Genomic DNA, 23,357 nt, shown 5'->3' on the forward strand with positions numbered 1-23,357 from the left:
GCTCCCATCGCTGCTTCATCACAGGTTATACCCTCATTCTCAGCAAATTCAGCCTTCACTTCAGAACCTGGCTGCCTTCCTCCTACCTTTCTCCATGTGCAGGAACCAATTCCTGGTGGCAAGGGGCAGCTGAGATGGCAGCAGAGCCGGAGACACCAGGCCCGGCCCTGGAGCCCAGCTGGGGAGCACCTGAACACCAGGCTGCAGAGCCCAACCCCACCATTTCCACCCCCTGGGCTGCCTGCAGGCCTAAAGCATCCCTGTCAGCCACCGGAGCTGCAGAAGCGAGAAGACAACCCTGAGCCATGCTCCATGGATCTGGATCTGGCCCTGCCTGCGCCACAGGTCCAGGCCAGGGGAGGAATGGGTGCTGTGCAGGTGCTGGCAGCTTGTCCCCTTCGCTCACTCAGCCATTCCCTCTGTTCTCCTCTTCAAGGCTGATTACCAAATCTTCATGTTAGCTTCAAATAAGTGTCAGTCGGCAGCAAAGCAAGAGATTTTGTGAGCCCGGGGGTATTTTTACTCATTTACGAATGGAAGCAGAGACACACCATCTGTTGTGCAGATTTTTTTTCCTTCCTACCAATTGTTTCTGCCTTTGTAACATGGACAATCTCATGAATCTGTCATGCTACTGTCCATCGATGTTATTTTTTTTTTAAAAAAAGATCTAATAACATCAGATGCATCTAAACTGGGGGGGGCAGCTGCATTATCTGAGTGGTCCTGGGCGTTCACAGTAAGTTTCAGTGACCTGTGGATCTGGAAGTGTCATTTTTCTTCCCAACCTGTGGGTGCATATCTGAGATGCACGAAGGGAGAGTTTATTTCAACGAATCATTGCTTCAGACGTTATTGGGAGAGCAATGAGAATAAACCAACAGGCCAAACCACAGAGAAATGGTGGCATTACAGGTCATTCCCATGTCAAAGAAAAACATTTCCACCTTTTTTTTAAAAAAAAAAACATTTTCCACCTCTGTTTTAACTTACATCAGATCTATGCATCCATGGCTGGGTTTGTATCTCCTCATCACAAGTCTTGCTTCCTCCTGTCTGAAGATTTTCAGGCTTTTTCTTTATTCCCAAAGCAATAAATAAATTAACAAAATAAAATAAAATAAAATAAAATAAAATAATAAAATAAATAAAATAAAAATTCTACACATGGCCAAGGAGTTGCCCCAGCCACCAGCTCCTTCCTTGGTCAGACGTATCAGTCAGGTGAAATCCTTCCTGAGGTTCCTGCGGAGCTTCTTTTTTGTTCCAATTTCCAGAGTAAATGTGAGAAGATTGTATGGATCCCGTTTCAAGTCTGTTGCTTAAAAATGTCTTGCTTTTTAGGTTGGATGCGAAGCTTAGTAAGCTGTGTGTGCATGCATAACAGCCAAGTATGTTCACCAACTTCAATCAAATTTGACAGTGCATGCTAAAACTCTGAGTAACAGGGAAGTGGTGGCTACGTCAGTCCTCAGCTAACACTTAGAAAGAGAGAAGGTGTGCTCCAGGATGGGCCCTGCTCCATCTGTCAATGAAACACACCGTTGACCAAAGAGTTATCCTTGCCAAAGGCTCTGGCATCAGATCATTTCCCAACAATTCCTTTTCCTTCTGTGCTTTAATTCCTGATTCTACCACAGGCATGAAATTTGCTACAGATATTAAATGGGAGTTGTGTTCCTAAGACATAGACGTACCATCCTTTTCATGCTTTGGGGCACTTTAGGGGCATCACCAAATCTTCTTTAATGAGTTTAAATATTTGCATTGATGAGGTAAAGGTGAACATAAATGCAAATTTAGTATTTATCACAGTTGGTTCAAGAATTTTATTTTTAAAAATTTCCCTTCTGTGAGAATGACATAAATTTAAGTTATTGGTGATAAATAGTCCCTATTAAGTCTTCTCTCCCAACACTTTCTATGCTCAAACTAGTTGCTCTTCCTTGAGCTTTTTTTTTTTTTTTTTTTTTTTTTTCCCCGTTTCCTAGCAAGTTGTATTTTTAGGTGAAGTATTTTATAATTCAGGCCAATTTCTGGAATTATTCAAGCATTTAATTTAAAGGTAGCATGTAATTACAGCAAAGTACTTCAGAAAACTTGCTGCCTTGGAGCTTCTGGGAACACATACACATCCCTTCAGCACAGGCAGTGCTGGCACCCCAAGACAAAAACCATGAGCTACCCTGCTTTGGGCTGTAGAAGTTTCTGTGTTTAATTTAAATTGTTAACATTTAACTACCTCCCATCCCACACTCAGAATAGATTATAAAGGTTGAGATTTATATCTTCTTTCCGCACAAGAAAATTTTCAGTGGACAGGAATGGGGAAAGAAAGTTAGGCTATGTTTTCCCTCATTAACCCAATTTCACACATCCAGTCTACCCCATATTATCTGTACTATTTAAATCCATTGTGTGTATCGTGTTTTCTACTTGCTGAACTAAGTCTAAGCTCATGTAGGAAAGGGTTCAATTATATCTATGAAATAATGAGGCGATGTGTGCAGTGCAGGCTGGATGTGCTGTTTGGATCAGCTGCAGATAGGGGGCTGTACCCAAAGAATGGGCACAGAGACAGGTAATTACATGCCTTGTTGCACTGCTGGTGCTGAGCCCAGCTCCGACAACAGCAGCTAGGAGCAGTAATAGCAGGTTACCTGGAGTTTTATTGCAAACTGAGCTGCTAGCTCTCTCCGTGCTTTATTCCAAGGCAAGAGCATTTCTTTGCATTTGATCACACAAAATTTCCTTCACTCATTTGTGCCAGGGTAGCGATTACACTCCAGAATGAAGGCTGCTGTTTGAGCCACAGGAAAACCATCATAAAACCACTTAACACCATTTAAGCCATATAGGACCAAACATCACTGCAGCGCTGCCAGGCCATTTCAAGGGAGATTGTGTTTGAGGTGTTTGCTGGCCAAACCAAGCTCAAAGCCAAAACCAAGCATGAGGTTCTGCTGTTATTTCCTAGGTTGGCAAAGAAAAAAGAAAAAAGAAAAAAGAAAAAAAAAAAAAAAAAAAAAAAAAGCTGTAATAATTAGTTTAAGATAGCAAGATATGCCTGTACATTGAGTACATTGAGGGAGTGTATGGATTTTGGCCCGGACATTTCTCTGCTCATTTTGATTTAGGTGGTGACATGGGAAGGTTGAAACATTTTGGTTGTACTGTTAATAGTGACTATTTATTACCAATAACTTAAATTTATGTCATTAATTTATGTCATTCTCACAGAAGGGAAACTTTTAAAAATAAAATCCATGAACCAACTGTGATAAATACTAAATAAACTCAACCCTTCAGTAAATGAGCATGATTCTATTGCACCTCTTGCATATTAGGAACATTGCTTTCTTGCAAATACTCTGTGGTTAAATTCAGAAGCCACAGAACAGGAATAGGATTCATCCCTGGAGCAGAAAGGGGCTACTTGGACTCCCATCTTTAGCTCTCTTCTTCGAGCTTTCTTTGAGGTTAGACAAGGCCAAGATAAAGCTGTGAGCTGCCACTGCTGCTATCTGGGAAGTGGCAAAAATCAGAAAATCCTGATTTCTGGAGCGGGTCTGTATGGCCAGGGAGGCAGCATGAGGCTCAGCCCACCACAAATCCAGGATACAATGGGGACAAGTTGCCCATTAGGGCTGTGTTTCCATCTGCCCTCCATGAAAACTCAAACACCTCCATCAGCAGCCACTGTTTGCCATGGAGCAGAGCAGAGCAGCACCCTATCAGGTATGAGAGGAAGAAAAGGGTTGTCCCTGCTATATAAGCAGTCCCCAGAGGAGTTCTAATAGTAGGCTATCACACGGTGAGGCTGGTGGGAGGGTGAGCAGAGCTCGTCAGTGAAGAGTGATTCACTGGGTAACCGTTTTACAGAAGAACTTGCAACACTAATCACAACTTCTCGGTTGCTAATGGCTTTGAAGAGTTAAATGAAGAGTGAAAATAGCTTCTTGCTCTTGAGTCCTCTGTGAGCACTTGTGAGGAAGTCAGCAATTAGGCAAGTTAAGAAGCTATAGAGAAATTTTCCTTTAACATCTCTAGTTGACTCTTAGCACTAGAATAATAAACTCAACCCTTCAGTAAATGAGCATGATTCTATTGCACCTCTTGCATATTAGGAACATTGCTTTCTCGCAAATACTCTGTGGTTAAATTCAGAAGCCACAGAACAGGAATAGGATTCATCCCTGGAGCAGAAAGGGGCTACTTGGACTCCCCGTCTTCAGCTCTCTTCTTCGAGCTTTCTTTGAGGTTAGACAAGGCCAAGATAAAGCTGTGAGCTGCCACTGCTGAGGCTAAAGCAGAGTTATGTGCTAAATGGATTAGTTCTCATCATCTGCAGTAGGCGGAAAGGGACCTGCCATGACAGGACCCACGCAATTTCATTTTATGGATGGACAACAGATTAGTGAGAGCAGAATTTGCACACCTGCTGCCTTTATCTGCTGTCAAAAATCTGCTCTAAACTAGTTTTGTTTAAATATGCAAAATTGTCTCTTAACATAATCCATTTTAAAACTTGAAGTAAGAAAGTATTTGAGAAAAATGTTTCTTTTTATACTACTTGGAGTATAAACTGAGACATGTCATGCAGCTAACTCAATATCTACAAATGCCCTTTTATTCCAATAAAAGATTAATGGAAAAAAAGTGGCCTCCCTATATTGCAACAGGTTTTATATTTCATTCCTTGTGTCTGCCCTTTTCCAAGCATATTCTCAAGTCTGCCATATTGAGCTCATAATAAAAAACATATGCATTCTTATCAAGGAAAGCGGACAGCCTGAGGGCATTGGCATATTTCTAAGCTGCTTGAAGGGGATTCTGGAAAGTGAAGATTTCCATCAAAGTATAGATACAAGCAAATGGGAAATACATAGCTTCAAAATACAAGTCTTCGCAGATGCTTGTATGACTTGCTACTTTCTCAGATCATTTGCCACTTGTTTCAGAGGCTCACAAAATAATGTTTAAGTTACTCTCCCAGTCATGATACACCATAGAAACATCTCCAGTGCCTCTGTTTCTCTAGCAAGACACCTGAATGAGACACCCCTGGAAACAAGTTGTTTAGAGACAGCAGATGAAGAACTCCTAGAAATCTTTCTAAGTAACTCCTGACAGTTATGTTCAATAACCTCATATTTTATGCCTCGTATTATTATATGTCACAGATATTGAGGAAGTATTTCAGAACATTGGCCTTGCTTTACGACTAACTTTTAAAGGTGAAAGAAAGTGGTGCCTGTAAACTTCTGCACTTCAAAATTATAGCATGTGCAAGCAAAACTGGGGACAGATTCTGCCACTCTGAGTTCAGCTTGGTTTTTGTTTTTTAATTCTTGATTTTTGCAGATTCCATTTCTCTGCCTTACTGGCAGAAGAACATTCATCCTTGCACCAAGGCTAAGCCCATGTAGCTCCAGAACAGGCAAAGGCTGTAACTGTTTCTGTACCATCAGCCTACACATCCATGCCAAGCTGACTGGTGGCTACAAAATTTGCTGAAGGATTGATTGATTGCCTGAAGAATCAGAGCAAAGTCTGGAGAATCAAATCATTTCAAGATTTTTTTTTGTTAATTGAACTATGTTCCACTATCTGCCAGTTCATCTCACGTCTACTTTGTGGCAGTTATCTTCATTATTACCTCTGTGTTCACTACGTACTGAAATACGACTTTCTTTCATGAAATGGTCATTACTGAGCAAGGACTCCATCTAAATTTTCTAACCTATTTCTCATCCCCTGTCATTAGTCTGGCTCTGCTGATGTTTAGCAATTTCTTGTATGAATGCACCCTTCCACCCAAATCATTTTCTAGACTTTTTCCTCCAGCATTCAGCCCTGGATTCAAAGCTGGGTGTGCAGTTTTTCTATTTTGGGCACTGACAGAAAGTCTTGTACTGCACTGAAAGAGAACTGGTTTCAAAATCCATACATGGTCCTTGTGAGCAAAAGTGAAACAATGCAGCCTGAATTCTTGTATGAACTGGGAATATGCCTTGCTTGTACATGTATAGGCTGTCTCACTGTTACAACCTCTCAAAATTTCCCCAGTTATAACCATATTGCCCTGTTATGGTCCCCTTAAAAAACTCACTCAGTATGATGTCCATATTTCCACGTGTTTAGAGAAATAGAAGGACAGTAATTAACTGTTGTTAACAAAGAACATCTTAGGATGAAAAATAGGTGCATGCATTTCCTTTTCCTTCCTCCCAAAGTAAACCTGCATACTGTATTACACCGAATCCACCCCTGTGGCTTTTCAGGACCATGCAAGGGCTGGATAAGGCTCATCTTCTAGATGTTGTAAAGTCTGAGCTAGGAATAAGCTATTATTTTAAAAGTTCTTTGCACCAGTGAAGGGGTCCTTATTTCAACACAAGAGGTGGATTATCTTCTTTAAAAGTTATTCAGGAAGAATAATCTCGCACTGCATTTTTTTTGTAGTATTCCTGGTGTCTTCCATGAAAGAAACCTTCCCTTGTTTCATAGCTACAGCAGCACTAGATCAATTTTGGCAAAGATACCATAGAATCACCTGTTTGCTTCTCTATTAGGATTTGTCAGAAATTGCCCCAGGAGCCAGAACAGTTTGTTTGTGATTTATGAGAAAGTTTAGAAAAAATTGTTGTCCAGAGAGTTCCTGTGCTCAGTAAACACCTTGCCAAATCAACCAAAGTTTTATTTCATATAAGCTGTTTTGTTGTTGTAGTTGTTTTCCAGACTGTTTCTGTACCTGTAGTTCCCCAAACAGCTCTGATCAGATTTTCAAAAACTCTTAGGCAGTGAATGCAGCCACAGTCAAGCTCCAGTATCACACTGAAAGGCACTGAATGAGTTCCCTGTCTAATTCAGGCTGAACTGATTAACCTTCCTGACCATTTGTTTGTCAGTTTTTGTTTTTTTTCAGCTTCCTGCCTGCCTCCTCTGACTGTTCTCATTCAGTTTAGCTTAGAGCAGTCCCAGGGTTGCTCTACATTATGGTCTGCGCTGTTACCTAACCCAGGGAACCCTTTCCCTAGGGGTGGCTGCACCATCCATCAAGCCATAACAGAAGAAGAAAACCCCCCTGCAGGGACCCTCTGCCCACCCCAACTGGGTTAAAACATTTGTGCTGTCTCTAGGCCAAGATTCTCTAACCAAGAAATCATACAGGTAAGTCTGGCCATGAGGAGGAAGAGAAGCAGCAGCAAAGTGTGAGCTGTGCTTAGGGATGAGGTTGTGTTTCGGGGAGGCTGTGAGCTGGTGCCCCTGCAGATCTGCTTCGATCTGTGGACAGCTCAGCAAGTGCATTAGGGGTGAAATATCCCCAGGTGGGTCCACAGAGAGATGTTCCTGGAAGTTCACTATGTGAATAAAGCCTTCCTCTAAGGCTTACATTCCCCATCAGGTCCTGCAGCAGTGTTCCAGAGGGAGCAGCAGGACAGAAATGTGACTTTTCTGTGCCCAGGCAGCTGCATGATGCCATTGCCTGAAACGGCAGGAATGGAGTTCAGGGAATAAATGTCCTCTGCAGCCTCTCGTTCTTCTTCCTGGTAATAACCGGGAGGGACCTTCTCGTCGCTCAGGGAGGCTGCAGACCAGCACCAACATCCTCTCCTGCCTCCTCTCCTCGCACAGCGAGAAGGACGCCAGCACTGGCTCAGAAGGAGCCCAGACTCAGGCAAAACCAGCGTGCTGTAAAAAATGGGAGGATGTGGGCTCTTAGAGGGAAGAATAGCAGGAACGAGCCAGATTGCACAGCACAAATAAGACACATTTACAGCAGGTCACAGTGTGCTTTGGAAGGCACAAAGTGCCAAATTTTTTGTGCTTTCTGAAGTGGCACAGAGTGACTCGAAACCAGCGTAATGTGTCCCAGGAAAAAATCCACTGGGAACTTTTCAGAAGCCAGCCCTGGGATGATCAGGGCCTGTTCCTCTGCTCCCCTCGGGAGGAAGCCGCAGGCTGCCATGAGGCCTCCCCTCCGTCTGCTCTGCTCTGGGCTGAACAAACTGAGGGCCCTCAGCCACTCATATGCCTCACCCTCCAGACCCTTCACCATCCTTGTAGCCCTCCTTAGGATCGTTAATAATAGCCATCTGCCTTCAATTATTATGGGGTGTCAGAAAACAAGGTCACATTTCCTGAAAATGTCGGCACGGCATGTGGGCCAGGGGCTGAGCCGGGGGCTGCAGCCAGCGGTGAGCACTGTGCCCCGTTGAGCAGATTTACCAGGTTTTCCCAGAAAACCAGGGCTGGGACAGTGGATGGCATCCCTGAGAACCGAGAAGCAGGGGAACTGCCCTGCCCTGTGTATACCAGCGCCATGCTCAGCCCTCAGGGGCTGTGGCAGAGGCTCCTGGCTGCAGCAAACTCAAACTCAGTCTCTTTGCATTATATTTGTTCCTGGGGTAAAACAGGATTTTTGGAAGGAAAGCTGGTGTGGCAGTGTGTGAGCATGTCTGTCCACGTGTTGAGCACTTAAATTGTATATGAAGATAAAGTGCATTTATTGCCACAAGGAATCTGGTCTGGGCTTGTTGCAGTAACAACTCGGGGGACTCAAAATATGCTTTTATCTCTGAGCTAAAGCGGTTGGTATCTCCTGTGTGTGTCCAGATGACATATCTGGCTCTGTCTGAGACAAATATTACAAGGTCTATCAGCCAGTACATCTGTTAATTTTAAAGGAGCTTTGCCAAAGTAGAGGGATGAATGCGAACATCCAGCACACAGAAGATAAGACCCATACAAGGTAACTGGACACCTCATTTCCCAGCTGTCCATTCCCAGAGACTGACCCTTCTTCCGAGTAATTCTCTGGCCAACATCATCATACACATCCCAGTGTGTTCTGTTTTTCCAGTTTCCTATTTTCTTTTAAATCTGCCCAGGGACACAATGCTGGGATGTGTGATTATTGCTCTGTTCTGAGTATGGTCTGTCCTTTTGCCGACCCACACACCACTGTGCTCACACTGAGAAATCTCAGCAGGTTCCTCTGCTACAAAAATCAGAAGCAATAAATATCTTGTGCATCAACTGCTTTGATTTAAAATACTCTCCTGAAATCAGTTCAGCCAAACACACTAAATAACATGCAGCAGTTGGGAATCTTTTATTGCTCATCCAAACTAGCACTGCTTTATTTTGCAATATGTTGAGTTTAGGAAAGGATGCACTCCCATGCCTGTAAGTAATGATGCATTCAATATTGTCATTAAAAAAGCTGATATATGTCAATTTTTCTAATGCCCCTTTCTCCCTCACTTTCTTGTTTTTTTCAAGTGCAGCATTCTTAAAACAGCCTTGTGATCCCCAGGATTTTACCTTCCTAACCCACCTTAAATGCTCCTGGCTTCTTGGGCTGTTTGAAGAAGGGAGTACCTGTCCCAGTGAGTCCTCTGGGACCTGTTTTTAAAGGCTTAGAATCAGCCCCGCACTATTTGACTCAGGAACCTGCTCTAACAGGTATTTAGGACTGGGACCTGGCACCTCAGCAAGGGAAAGGACTGATGCTGTCTTTTAGCACCTGCTTCTCACAGAGCTTTCTGTCTGCTGCTTTCTGTGTCCTTCAGAAAAATCCCACCTGGAGAAATCAGACTGCAATAGGGTTAATGTGAAAAACTTCTAGGGGTCCCCAGTTGCAACAGGAAAAGCAAAGAAGAAAAACACTTGGATCAACATAAAAGGGAGTGAGGCAACCTGTGGGCCTCATATCCTGGGCACTGTGGGACCCTCAGCTCAAAGTCCAGGAAGTTTTAATAGACAAGGTCTTTGGGTGACATTTTCCTGCAAGATTTTAAGTAAATGCCTTGCTGTAACATTTGAGATCAGGCTCCTGTTGGTTTCCACGATACTTTTCCTTTTTAAGCCACAGACACACACATACAAAATATATTAAAACGAGCCCAGCTTAGCTAAAAGGTCGGCTAGTTCAGAAACAAACAGCGGGGATTTAGGTTGGAGGCTTTGGTGCACAAGAAGAGGGCGATGCACCTCCGGCTCTGCTTTTGCTTGAAGGAGAATACCGATGAAATCCTTGCAGGGAGCAGAGGCGAAGTTGTGAAGAGAGTTTTGGCATTCATTTCAATATCCCACACAAGGAAGGGAATGTACATATCCCTCAGACCACACACAAGCAATGGGGAGACTGAAGGTGCATTGGGTAGATGTTTTCCACGGAGAGGCAGGAACAGGGCTGGTGCCTTCCTTTGGCACGTCTACACTTTCTTTTTCTTCTTATTTACAGTGCACCACACTTCTGCATGGGGAACGGCAGGGTTGCATTTCAGAAGTCAGACTCTGGGAAGCCAGCAAACTCCGTCTCAGCTGGGATAAGCTGGTGGTAAATTTGCCAACACTGGTTTACATTTGAGAACCACATCATGATTTTGCATCTAGTCATGCGCCCATGCTCTCAGATGGCCTCTACCAGAGGTGCAGGCTAACTAGCTGTGGTGAGAGAGAAGCAATATCTTGGTATCCTCATCTGCTAGGGACACCTGGAAAAGAGCCAGCCTAGCCCTGTCTTCCTGACCCCAGACAGCCAGTGTACTACAAGGCACCTGTAACCACAGGACACCTTCAGCAGCCATGAGACTGGTCTTGGGATCTTGTATGAATGAGTGTCTTTTATGTCTTTTATCCCAGGCCATGAGATAAACCCAGATCTACAAGAAAAAAGAAGCAGAAAGAAAGAGCAGATGTACATGCCCAGGCTGGTGGGAATGCTTCATGTGTGGCTGAGCCAGAGTTGCCAAGGAATTAATAGGATGTATTAAATTAATTAACTCCCAGAAACATCCTGCTGAAGCCTTTACTGATCAGAGCCCTCAGCCTTTTCATTAGGTGGTAGGTACCCTTCCAATGAGCTTTTAAGAAAGGAGAGATTTGGCAACAGACACAAACTGTACCAGCCTGGTAAAGTGTTGACTGTAAATCAACAGCTGCATTGATTCCAGGTATCCGATATTTCAGAGCATAATTGGGATTTTCTTTTAATTATATTTCTTGATATTGCCTGCCAGCACTTGCGTGGAGGAGGTGGCACTTGGGGACGGCTGCTGGGACAGAGCAAGGAGATGTAATATCCTCCTCGTAAGCAGCAGTGCCTGCATTGTCTGCATGCAGCAACATGAGGCAACAGGATCCAAAACAGAGCATTTCTACAGACAGCAATTGATATAAACGTGCACACGCACACTGTAAAATTAGACCAGCAGATGGGTAGCTTGTTTGTGGGGATAGCAATTGCTTTCCACAAGGCCAAAATGAAGTTACAGGGCCAGGAAGGGACAATAACTCTTCGTTATAGACAAGGATCCCAAAGGAACTCTCTCGCTGCGTCTGAGGGAGAAGAGCTTTAGTGCCGGAGCGTGGGTTTGGGCTTGGATCACAGGGCCAGGAGCTCCCCCCCCAGGGGGTCCAGGAATAGGGGTGCTGGGCACACACCCCAGCTGCAGGTCTCTTCCAGACAGAGTGGTGAGCACAACCCACCACGTTTCATGTCCCATTTTCCTTCTTTGGGATGTTCTTGATCCATCCCCAGAACCCATCGAAGGACCAGGAGCAAGGGGTGAGAGCAGCTGGGAACACCAGCCCTGGCAAACTGCTCTCTGCTAACAGACACTTCATAACAGAGGCTTTTAAATGAAAGGAACATTGGTGTTAAGAGATTATTAGTCATTCTTTAAACCAGTGTGGGATGAGTGCTAGAAAACATCTCTCTCCATATCCGTATGACTACATATGACTAAATAAATCTGGTTTTGGTCAGCCTTCCATGGTGACCCTGTCAACCAGATTTAAGAGAAGGAAAGTTTGGAGGAATATTGGCTCTTGGTGGATGGTTGTGTGAAGTCCATTATGTTCATGCAGTGATTATTTGGTTGACTGCAGGTTTAGAGACCTTCTTGCATCAAATGGAAAGCAGTCTACAGGACCTCGGTGCACTCGGAGCCCACTGGTGTTTGGGAAGCCAGCACCTGCCCATGAATACATGGGAGAAATTATGGTTGTCTTTGACCAAATCAAGGATTCCCCAGATGGGGTTTTCCTAGATAGCCTCTGTGCAGTAGTAAAGAGATTTATCGTGGAGACAGCTGAGTGAGCAGCTCGCTGGGGTGTTACAGGGCAGCACCCAGCTCAGCAGCCCCCAGCAGGCCACTCAGCCATGCCCATCCCGTGGGCCCTTTGGTGTGGAGGATCCTTCTGTCACCCTCAGCATCTCCACAGCATCACTGCCCCTGCAACAGGACAGTTCAGTGAGATCACACATCCCAAATCCAAGGATGTGGGGATAAGGGAAAAGTCACAGGGAGGGGGACCAAAGCAAAGCAGCTCGGTGCTGTCACTGTGCTATGGGGCTGAGAAGTCCCAGGGCAGAGGGAGATATTTGTAGGTGTTTATTTTTCCCCTCTTTCAAATGCATTTCTCCTAGCAGCAGCAGGGTGGGGGGGTTGCCCCCAAATGGGAGCTAGCAGTGGGGATGTCCAGGGGGAATGAAGCATCCCTGGTGCCTCTCACCTCCCAGGGGCCGGGGAGGGGGGGTGTTAGCAGTGCTGGGACCCCTCTAGAGCCCCCTGCCAGCCCTCAGCTTGCAGCCCCGCCTGTGCCTGGCTTTGCACGGGATGCAGAAGAGGGGATACAAAAGGGAGTAGGGGGTGTGGGGGTGTGTGGGGGGGGGTCCTGTTTGGACAGCGGGAGCTCTGCACCTCCTCTCCCCCAGCCCAGCTGCCGGGGGGCGTGCTGCTCCTCCCCATCGGCTCCGTTTTGGGCTGAGGCTGCGAAACCCCGGGCGGCGGCGGGGCTGGGGAGGAGGGAGCCGAGCGGAGGGGACGGCCCCGGGCAGGGGGGAGGCAGCTGCAGAGCGGGGGGCGCGGAGCCTCCCGGCGAGGCTGTGCGTGTGCATGTGCGTGTGCATGTGTGCGTGTGCAGGGAGGCTCCTGCCCTGCCAGGGCACATCTGGGCGCCGGGGAGCTGCGGGGAGGAGGAGAGCTGCGGAGAAGCAGCCGGGCAGCCAGGGGAGGATGCTGTGGTGGTAGGGGAGGGGGACCAAGGGGGTTGGGGGGGGGGGGGGGGGAAGGACACAGGAAAGGGAGGGGGTGAGTGCGTGTCCCCCGCTGCCACACACACACGGGCACACGCACACACGCACGGCAGCCCGGGAGGGGCAGGCGCCTCCTCCCCGCAGCCTTAAAACCGGCCAAGTCCCCCCGGCGGGGCGCAGCGGCGGCTCCCGGCGAGCTGCAGCCCCCGACGGGGCGGCCCGGCCCCGGGATGCACCCGAACGGTTCTGCCCCCGGCGGCCCCCCCGGCCCGCAGCCCAGCGCCTTTACCAACGCGTCCAACCGCTCCGACCCGCTGCTCCCCAAAGGGCCCGACGAGGAGGACCTGGACGTCAACACCGACATCTACTCCAAAGTCATGGTGACCGTCATCTACCTGGCTCTCTTCTTGGTGGGCACCGTGGGCAACTCCATCACGGCGTACACGCTGGTGCGCAAGAAGTCGCTGCAGAACCTGCAGAGCACTGTGCACTACCACCTGGCCAGCCTCGCCTTCTCTGACCTCCTCATCTTCCTCCTCTGCATGCCCATCGAGCTCTACAACTTCATCTGGGTCCACCACCCCTGGGCTTTCGGGGGGGCCGTCTGCAAGGGCTACTATTTCCTGCGGGACGCCTGCACCTACGCCACGGCGCTCAACATCGCCAGCCTCAGCGTGGAGCGCTACATGGCCATCTGCCACCCCTTCAAAGCCAAGAGCATCATGTCCCGCAGCCGCACCAAGAAGTTCATCAGCTGCATCTGGATCGCCTCCTTCCTCCTCGCCATCCCCATGATCTTCACCATGGGGGAGATCTACTTCAAGAACCAGGATCCGGACTCCCTCATCTGCACCACCATCGTGGATGCCTCCACGCTGAAGACAGTCATCCAGGTGAGGAGCCAGGCGGACGGGGATCCCGAGTGGTTGGGGTCGGGCAGCTGCCTCCTTCCCCGGGCTCTGATAGCCCAAACTTGTCAGAGCCAGGAGGGGAACAGGGATCTGGGATGGGGGGAGCTGGCTTGGGAAGGGGGGACCCCAGCAGCCCTGATGGGACAGCCTGGCCTGGGGTGGCAGCAGTGCTAGGGGGTCGGGGGGTGGCTCTGCTCACTGAGAGCCCACACAAGGGTTAATCCCTCACTGGGATAAATCCTGCATGGTGTAGAAACCAACCTGAGCCAGTGCAGCCCCCCCAGAGCAGCTGTCCCACTGCAGGCGGTGTGTGGAGCCCACCTGGTCCCAGAGCAGGACCCCCCTGTGCCGTACACCCAGGGGTACCCCAGCCCCACTCCATTGTGCAGCCACTGCTCCAGGAGCAGCAGAGTGGGAGTGCTCATGTCCCCCCCAGACGTGGCAGCTCATTGCCAGAAAAATGCACAGATCTCCCCCCTCAGCATCGCCTGCAGCTCCTCTCCTCCAGCTGGAAAGGGGCCAGCAGGACCAGGGGAAATAAAACCGCCTCTCCTCCCGCTCCCAGCTCCTTGGGTCGATCCACAGCTCCTTTCCTCTGTGTAGCACCAGACCCTGGTGTCAGAAAGTTTTGGGTGCAAGCATATGCTTCGGAAAGGAATGGCACCTTCAAAGCCAGCAGCTGGTATTTTGGCTGTTTCAGGGAAATCCATAGCCGGTTTAGCTAGCAGACCCCCTCCCGAGTTCAGCAAGGCTTTGCCGGTCTCCACGCACTGCTAAATCGAACACTTCCAGGCGTGGAAAGGATTTCAGCATCAACACTTGCAGCGCTCCGGTGCTCTGAGGGCTCAAAGCATTTGTTCACTGGAGCATTAGGCTTGAAAAATGTAAGAGGAGTGGAAGGAGAGGCGGAAAGAGCAAGACGCCGATCTCCATAGCTCCTTTGCTGCCAGGCTTACATGTGATAGCTCCTCAATCTTTTATTTGGAACATGAATTTTAGGTGGGTTTAATCAGTAGCCAATTAGAGTTTAAAACTGCAAGTGTACTAACGCCTTTGAAATGTTCCTGCAGCCAAAGGGAGGGAACGTAAATGGAAACAAATCAGAATCCTTTCTCCTGCTAAAAGGGGGTGAGGGTACAAGCAGGTAGATTTAAGCCTGGAGCTGTTAGATGTTTAAGCACCTCTCTCCAAGTTTCCCACCGCTGCCCCAGTAACCACAAGCACTGACTTCCCTCTGAATGTTGTCCTGTACCTAACTTTCACCTTGAGATCCTGGAGGCTGTATTTCTCCTGTACATGCTCTGTAGCTTTTGCCAGTGGCAGCCCAGCGTGCTTAACCCAAATTCTCTATTCTCTGAGGAGACGTGAGCCATCTGATTTGAGAACAATGCGGTTGAAATGCGTTATTTCCACTCATCTTCCTTTTAGGATTAAACTCCTACTCTGTGTTAATATGATAGGGCTGAAGAGAGCGGATTATTTCCCAGCTACGTCTATGGAGATTACAGTTTAAACAATTCTCAACATATTTTACAGTCTTGGCTATTACTCAGGATATACCTTGTCCTGCTGCCCAAGTAAGAAGTAGGCAGACGTGAATGAATAACGTGAACTTTGTGGGCTTTTCCTTGTGTGTTTTATTTTAAGTTCACTTGTGATTTAATTTAAAAATAAAAAGAAGGAGGTGGCTACTGGGGGGAGCTACAGGGGACCAGGGGGTGAACACCATAGCTTGCTTTCTCAGGGTTTCTGGCTACAGATGTGGCTTTGCTAAGATGGGAAGCTTATTTAAGGGCTTGGGCTCGTTCCTCCAAGCACTGAAGGAGCACACACACAGTGAGAAGCAGGGCCCGGGCCAGGGAGGGCTCCGGAGTGAATAAGCAAAGCAGCTGCGAGTCAGGTCTGAAGTGCATTAATGGAAACCATCGCGCAGCATGTGGTCGGGCATTCTCACCTCGTACGCTGTGCAGAGGTTTAAAAAAAGACAAATAATGGAAGACCTGTGAGAAAGGGCAGTGGTGATGTGGGAGAGTGATGCGCAAAGGTCCTGCAGCTTGAAAGTCAGAGCCCTTGACTTTTGCAGAGGACTGAAGCTGCTTTCGAGCATGTCTCTACATTTCTGCGCTCATTTTCTGTCCTTAAATTAAGCAGAGCAGTGATACGCTTGCTCAAGCTGGCAAATCTCTGGTAATAAATCACTCAACATATTTCACTCTTCCTGTTTGGCATACTGTCTAAAGCGAATCGGGATGTTTTTGGAAACCATCAGTTCTCCGAGAGGTTTTATTTGGTGACTGACTGCAAGCCAGCCCCCGAACAGAGCAAATGTAGCCATTTATAGACTCGGAGCCCACTGAGAGCTCGGATAAGCCCAGGAGAACGCTCCTCCCTGGACTGGAACAGCTTCTCAGGATGAATATTTGAGGGTATTAATTTAAGTCTCTCTTTGAAAAGATTCCTCACTATTGGCTTTGAATCTTCAGGTTTTAAAGGACAGTCCCAAGGAAAACTAGACTGTGCGGACAATTAGGTTCCTTTACAGTACGAAAAAGACGAGGAACTATTCAGACAACGCTTGGCATATTAGATTTTTGCTCGTATTACTTAACTTGTACCGCTAAAACTGCACAGCAACTGGAAGAAGCAATTACTGGTATTGTTGCAGTAATTACAGACCGCTCGGCGCAGCACACCCTGGTGAGCAGGCAGCGCACCGCGTACCACGTGCTGCGGCTGCCGCCACGCCGAGCTGAGCCACGGGCACAGCCGGGCACCCAACAGCCCACCTCTGACGGTGAATTCCCTACGGCAGCTCCGTGCCCCGGGTTTGGTTACCACCATCCTTGAAGCATCCTAAATCAGGCTCCGAGCCTGGTTGGTTCTGTGCCCCCCAGCGCCAAGCCTGCCTGCTACTTCTCCTGGTTAGGGATTCTGCTTTGAATATTGGCATCGGTTTGGGGTATGGTGGCAGGAATAAGTCCATTATAGCTACATCATTTAGGTCTAGTTAACACTTTAACTGGCAGATGTCCTCTCACGCATGCTGCAGCCAATTTTATGGTGTTGTTTGTTTTTGTTTTTTTCCCACACAAATTAAGCACTTCTCAAAGCCATTTCCATACAAGTAAATTAATGTTGTCATGCCACTTCAACTGGAGGAGGCTGTAAAAGCTACTCGTTGTGGCAGCACCAGATAAAAGAGCTCCAAGACGGAAGGAGATCGGTGCCCTGTTCCTTTGCGGGTCGGTACCTGTGGTTTTGGCTGTTTGTGGTTTTGCTGTTGGCTCTGGGGCAGCTCCCCGGAGCAGGGGACAGCTGAGCGACTGCCTCACGCACTGCTAGCACCACGCACTCTCCATCTGTCCTGTCTTTTAAAAAGATCTTAATTCAAATGGCCAGAGTGCAAATACCATTTCCCTTTAGTGCTTCTTACTTTACCTTGATAGACCTTTTCCAGAGAGGTCCTCAGTGGACCTGGGGAAACAAAGGAAGTTTAAAGAAGTACCCGTGATCCTGCTGCAGCTCCCACCACCCAGCACAGAGTCAGGCAACTCCTTGACCTAAAATTTTAATGAATCCTGGACTGGTCACAGAGGCAGTGGAGAGGGGATGTGGGCAGCTCCCTGCCAGCCCCTAACTCAATTCACAGCAGAGCTGTGCTGTCCTGTAGCATGGCACAGCCTGGGCTCGGGTGGCATTGCTGCAGAACATCCCCCAGACCACGGCAGGGCCATTTGCAACCTTTCAGTCTCAGCAGGAAAGTGCTTCCTCCTTCCTTTCAGAAGGTTTTGAATCCCATGCACGGTGTCACAAACCCTCTCGTATGCCTTCCTCCGGTGAGGAGCACCCCCGGGGACGCACGGGGAGCCCCTGCCCCATCAGCGGTGTGGGCAACGGGGCTGTACCCATCACCTCCCGTGTCCCCACCGGACCCCCAGCGGGGCCACGTGCGTAAATCTGGCAGGGCTCTCGCCGTAGGACATGAAAAACAGCCGTGCGTAAAACCCAAGGGCTGAGCTCTCCCCGCGTTTCCTTGCACATCGTATCCAGGATTAGTCGATGGCCTCAGCTCAGGAATGCTGCGTTTATACCAGCGCTGGCTGCAGGAGCTGAAGTCGGCCTTTTCCTTAAGTCACAGCCAAATTCCTGCTATGGCTTTTAATAACAGAACTGCTTTCAGTCACTTGCTACAGCTCCACGCAGTGATAACCCCCACAACTGGAGCCTGGCTGACAGAACTATTTTGGCCACAGACACCCCACAAAGGGTCTTTGCCCACCGAGCAAGCCCCCCCAGGTGCCGTTAGCCCCTGCAGAGGCAGCAGGATGGGTTGGCACCTTGGTGGCAGGGCTGTGTCCGATGCCAGGTGTCCCATCAGGGCACGGTGCTCCTGTGGGTGCTGTGAGATAGATAAGAAAATGAAAGTGCTGGTGCTGGAGTGTGTCTGGATCCATCCCTGCAGTGATGGAGAGAGACACCTGCCCTGGGGTGATGCCTGTCTGCGGTGGTTTGAGCATCCCTAAGGGGCTGCCTCTTCCCACAGGCTGCCCAGGGACCCAGGGGATTTAATTCAGCCCGACTAATCCCCGGCCATTTACATGATGGTCTCTCTTACAGCTAGATCTGAATTAAATAAGCTCCTGTGTTCATTGCTTTACATAACCACTTGGCCTGCTGTGTTTTGCCAGTTCTTACATAATTTCTTCTTCTTCTTTTTTTTTTTATTTTTTTTTATTCACTTGATTTCTGTTTTCCTCCTCTCCCCCCTCTCACCCCCCTTCCTGAGATGTCAGCTGAAGGGAATAAAAAGTGAGGAAATGTGGCCCATCAATTTAGCTTTTAGGATTCCTCTTAGCAGCAGTTTGTAAAGGCAGCAGAGATGAAGGTAATCTGGTAGTTCCTCTTCCCAGAGAAAAAAAAAGAAGAAAAAAAAAAAAAAAGAAAGAAAAAAACACCTGCAGCTGCCTTTAATCTTCTTCCAAATCATTTAAAACAGCTATTTAATGGTCTCCCTCCTTCCTCCCTCTTTCTCCTTGAAGGCTCTCACTCTCAGCTCTGTGCCGCATCTGCTGGAGGCTCGCAGATGGCACTCTCACTCCCTGATGTTTAGAAACACTTCTGCGTCCTGCCCGAGGTACCCGTGATGGCAGCATCCTGCCACGGGACCCCCAGGTGGGTGCAGAGCAGGGTCTGGGCATCGGGGCTGCCGCCGTCACCTCTCCCAGCTGTGAGGCTGCCAAGGGCCATGGCAGAGGGGATGGCAGTGGCAAGGTGGGACTTTGGTGGCCATCGAGCCCTAAATCAGGTATGGTGAGATGGTGATACCAACAGCCCCAGTGCTGACATCCCTCCTTACCTTTGCTCTAAGCAGGTGAAGCTTGGTTATTATACCCCTGATCCAGCTGGTTGCTCTCTGGTACCAGCCACTCACCCCATGCGAAGCTGGAGGTGCTTCCAGCACCCATCTTCCCGCAGCTCCATACCCTGTGTCCCTCTCCCTGCTCAGGCTGGCATGGCAGAGAAAAGAGGACTACAAATTCTCACCTTTCCCAGCCTTTTTCCTGCCTTCACACCAGGTGAGCACCCTGCAGTCCCTTTTCTGGTGTGACCATCCGAGGCCAGCCCTGCCTTGGCTGGTGCCCCCTGCAAGGACACATCCGAGCCGAGGATCTCGCGCAGAGCTGCCCCCACTCTTTGCCTCCTGTAGGTTCCATTTCTTCAATCCCATTTCAAAGCATCGTAGGTGTGGGATTATAAAAGAAGCTGATGATAAATCAGTCGAGCTGATGAGTTATTCAGGAAACAAGGGCTTGGAGATGGTTCAGGCAAGGTGGTGGTGATGGGGTGCTGGCCGTCTCTGGGGAGCAGGAGTTTTTTGAGCCACAGTTTTTCAATGTTTTCCTGAGTTCGCAGTATCTGTTGTTAAATCTGCTTTGGATGGGAGGGAAATAGCAGGGAGACACTTTCATATCCCTGTAATCAAAAGACTGCCTTGCACACCTGTGTGCATGTCCATCCTCCTCCCTCCCTGGGCCACCAGAAACCTGCCTCTATTTCGATATTTCCCAGTGCAGAAAGTGTGCTGCTGGGCTTGGCCCCACGGGGGCTCCTTTTCTCCCAAGAAAAACAAAAATAGAATGAACAAAGTCTTTTTAACAGAACTTTTTTGACTGAGAAAGTTCAGTGAGGTTTCTTTGAGTCTTTTAATTTCTCAGGGGCTGTCATTGTCAGCTGAAGACAGCAGTCACAGAGATGAGATTTTCCTAGTAGAAATTAGAAAAAAAAAAGAAAAAAAAAAAAAAAAAAAAAAAAAAAAGAAAAACACCTTTCTTATCTGAAAGGAAAGAAAACCTCTCTCGCTTTTATGAAAAGTGCTCATGAAAAACCTGGAACTAAACTAGAGATGTGCCCCAGGCTCGGTGCTGGGGGTGGCTCCTCGCCCACAGTTTGCACCCAGCCTGCGGATTTACATCTCCCCAGATGCTGTACCCGGTGCTGTAAATCTCCCATTATAAAACCTTCCAGTTGTGCCTTTGCCAAGTGCACTTCTAAATATATAGAAGACCAGACAGGGCTGGGAATATCATCTGATTTCAGCACCGTGCTCCCTTCTCTTTGCCCGCTGGTGCTTCCTGCCAACTACTACTCTCTCTAGATAATAAAGAATAAATTTAGGGTTGCTGCTGCTAGAGCCAGCGTGCTCTCGAAGCAAGTGCTGCACCTTGCTTTGAGGGAAGCGTTCCTCCTTCAGGGAGCTCCTCTATCGCAGTCCATGTTGAAGGAGATGAGCAAGCAGGAGGGTTGCCTTCGCGAAAGGGTGAAGCCTGGCTGTCTTCTCTGCTAGACACCACCTTACATAGGATGGAGCTCTGCTTTCTGAGCAAGGACTCCAGGAGAAACTCAGAGCCCGTGTTCCCATGTTTCTGCCCTGCAGTGAATCTTTGGTTGCCTTCCCAGCCCGTGCTGCTGGGTCTTCTCCTGCCCTCGCAGGCTGAGCTGAATAAACGTGGTCTCAGTACTTGGTAGGACTGCTCCCTTGGAGAACTTGTTTAATGAGTCCATAAGTACTTGAGCATGTTCAATACCAATTTAATATTAAATTGCATTTCACTGCTGTTCTGTGAATTTTTCAAAACCACCTTATAAAAATGAATGCACGCAGCCACTGGGAAAGTTTAGCTTGTTGTTTGCATCATCCTATTGATTTATCCTTCCATTTTACCCTTAAGGGGACAATTTATACATTTAATTTACTCTTTTAATTCCAAAGAGAAACTCGTAGGAATGGCTTTCCCTCCCCAAAGCCCACAATTAATTTTTTTTTTTACCACTGTCAGTTACGGCCTTATGACTGCCATGCTTACATGTCCTTTAACTCCAAGTGTGTGATAAAACTTGTAGGAGGGAAGGGAAATACAGCTTCCGAGCAGCCCAGAAGAGCTGGGGATGGAAAAATCCCTTCAAAGGGCAAAATTTTCTGCAGGCATGTGGCTAGAAAGCATGTCAGTGTGGTGAGGAGTGGGACACACGGCCCGTCTGTTCATCCTGGTCCAGTCCGGGAACAAAGTGGTGCTGTGAGACAAATCCTTTAGCAGCAGAGGCTCCGAGAGGCAGAAGAGTCAGGGAGAGACATTGGGAAAAAGCAGCAACAAAGAAAGTAACTGATAAGTTCACAGGCTCCTTTGAGATATGCCTTTTTTTTTTTTCCCTAAAAATCGAATTGAATTTTCTTTGCTCCTAACCCAGCGGCACAAGAGGAGGTAGGCTTCATTGCCTTGTGGCTGCGTGGTTTTCCTGAAGAAAATCCCTAATGAGTGCATGGAGAAAGCAGAGGGCCTGGGTTCTTGATACTGTAGCAGGTTGGTAAAAAAAAAAATAAGCTGGCAGGCTCCAAAAGCTGCTCAGGGAATTAGAAAGGGCTTAGCGGGCAGGGCACCAGCAGCAGCCAGGAGGGCAGACAGACGCAGCGCAGCCACCGGCTGCCTTCATCCCATGTGGATGCTGTCCTGTCTTTGTGTTGGTGCCATCAAGCCAGGCTCACCATGGGGCACCAAGGCTGTGCCTGGAGCCCAAAGCAAGGCAGAAGAGCCCCAGGCCCACCTGTCCTGCTCTTGGCTCCAGACAATCGATCCCAGCCACGTTCCTCCAGCCTGGCACCCGAATTCAGCAGCCTCCTCCCCGCTGCCCCACAAAGAAGGGGGCCAAGCAGCTGCCTTTGCTTCACACCCTGCACAGTCTGGTCCTGCAAAACCCTTGTGCTGGCAGCTGTGATGCTGTGGCAGGCTTTGTGAGGAGCACCAGAACCTCCAAGGGCCGAACCTCCTGCAGCAGCACCCAGCCTCACACCGGGGGTTTGACTGCCATAACCAAGGGCTTCAGCTCTGCTTGGACATTTATGCAGTCAGACCCATCTGTTACTTTCTCCACTCCCAGGCCAAGAGCAGTTTCTGCAGTTACTTACCTAAAATATCCGATGAATTTGTCTCAGCACCGTTTAGCACCAGCTTTGTTTTCCTTTTCGCCAGAAGAGCAGGACTGACCGTGTCACTATAAATAAAACAATCGTATATCAAATGAAAACAACCACGTGCTTGAGGTATTTTGCTGAACTTCAGCTCCAGCGAACCCCTCCTCTTCCCTGCCATGCAGTGCCCACCACCAGAGCCTGGGCTGATACCATGAGCCCCGTTAAGGGGTTGCCTGACCCCAAAACGAGTTTCCCAGGGCACCAGTGGTGGAAGTTTCCTTCAGAGAGTTGGGCAGCCGACTGCATCTGCCCGCTCCGTTGGGAACAGCGCTCACACTGGAGTCTGCAGTCAGCAGCGGGACGGTATCTGACTTAACTATGGCCTTTAATTTATTTATAACTGCATATCCAGCAGTTGGTATCATATTTAATGCAACTAACATTCAAGTGAAATCCCCACTGAGAGGCACATTATGAAGATTAACAGCCTGGCTTTTCTATTACTCCAGTTTATACGGCGCTGATTTGCGCTTGGTGCTTTTTAGACACGTGCTAAAGATATTTGAATTGAGTAACCTACATCTGAGGCTGCCATTCCACAAAAAAAATCAGTGCTTGACATCCTGCTCTTGGCTCCACAGCCCAAGGAAAGGGCCCAAGGTATTAAAACCTCTGGGACATGCTGACATCCAGATAAGCAGGAGAGAAAGAGAAGAAAGCAGATGAGTGTTGCACAAACGAGGGTGAATGCTAAATTTTGCAAAGGCCATGTGGCCCTAAGCCAGGGAAAGGGGCCAGGTCCCCCCAGCAATGCGAGTAACAGGGACCTGCAAAGGTAAACTCCACCGATCCCGCAACGTGCCATCTGTGGGGGTTTTATTTCTTTTAATTACGTGGCCCATTTCCATTTTAGACGAGCTGTCAGGAA

The 23,357-nt window shown here is 48.3% G+C and overlaps 1 protein-coding gene and 1 long non-coding RNA gene across 2 annotated transcripts in view; one reads left to right on the forward strand and one right to left on the reverse strand.

Annotated features, from left to right (window-relative positions):
• Positions 1-1,977: 1,977 nt before the first annotated feature.
• LOC118176541 lies at positions 1,978-22,688 on the reverse strand. Its single transcript, XR_004755468.1, has 4 exons — positions 22,424-22,688; positions 19,319-19,893; positions 17,401-17,522; positions 1,978-2,973 (listed from the first exon to the last, which is right to left on the reverse strand). It is a non-coding gene; the product is annotated as an uncharacterized LOC118176541 (long non-coding RNA).
• Positions 13,082-23,357, forward strand: part of NTSR1 (neurotensin receptor 1) — a 47,096-nt gene continuing 36,820 nt past the window's right edge. Inside the window, exon 1 of the mRNA XM_035343550.1 lies at positions 13,082-13,944. Coding sequence (XP_035199441.1) covers positions 13,282-13,944 — 663 coding nt within the window. The 5' untranslated portion in view covers positions 13,082-13,281. The remainder of the gene's footprint in view (positions 13,945-23,357) is intronic.

Source organism: Oxyura jamaicensis, chromosome 20, assembly GCF_011077185.1.
Source record: "Oxyura jamaicensis isolate SHBP4307 breed ruddy duck chromosome 20, BPBGC_Ojam_1.0, whole genome shotgun sequence".
NCBI classification, from domain to species: domain Eukaryota; kingdom Metazoa; phylum Chordata; class Aves; order Anseriformes; family Anatidae; genus Oxyura; species Oxyura jamaicensis.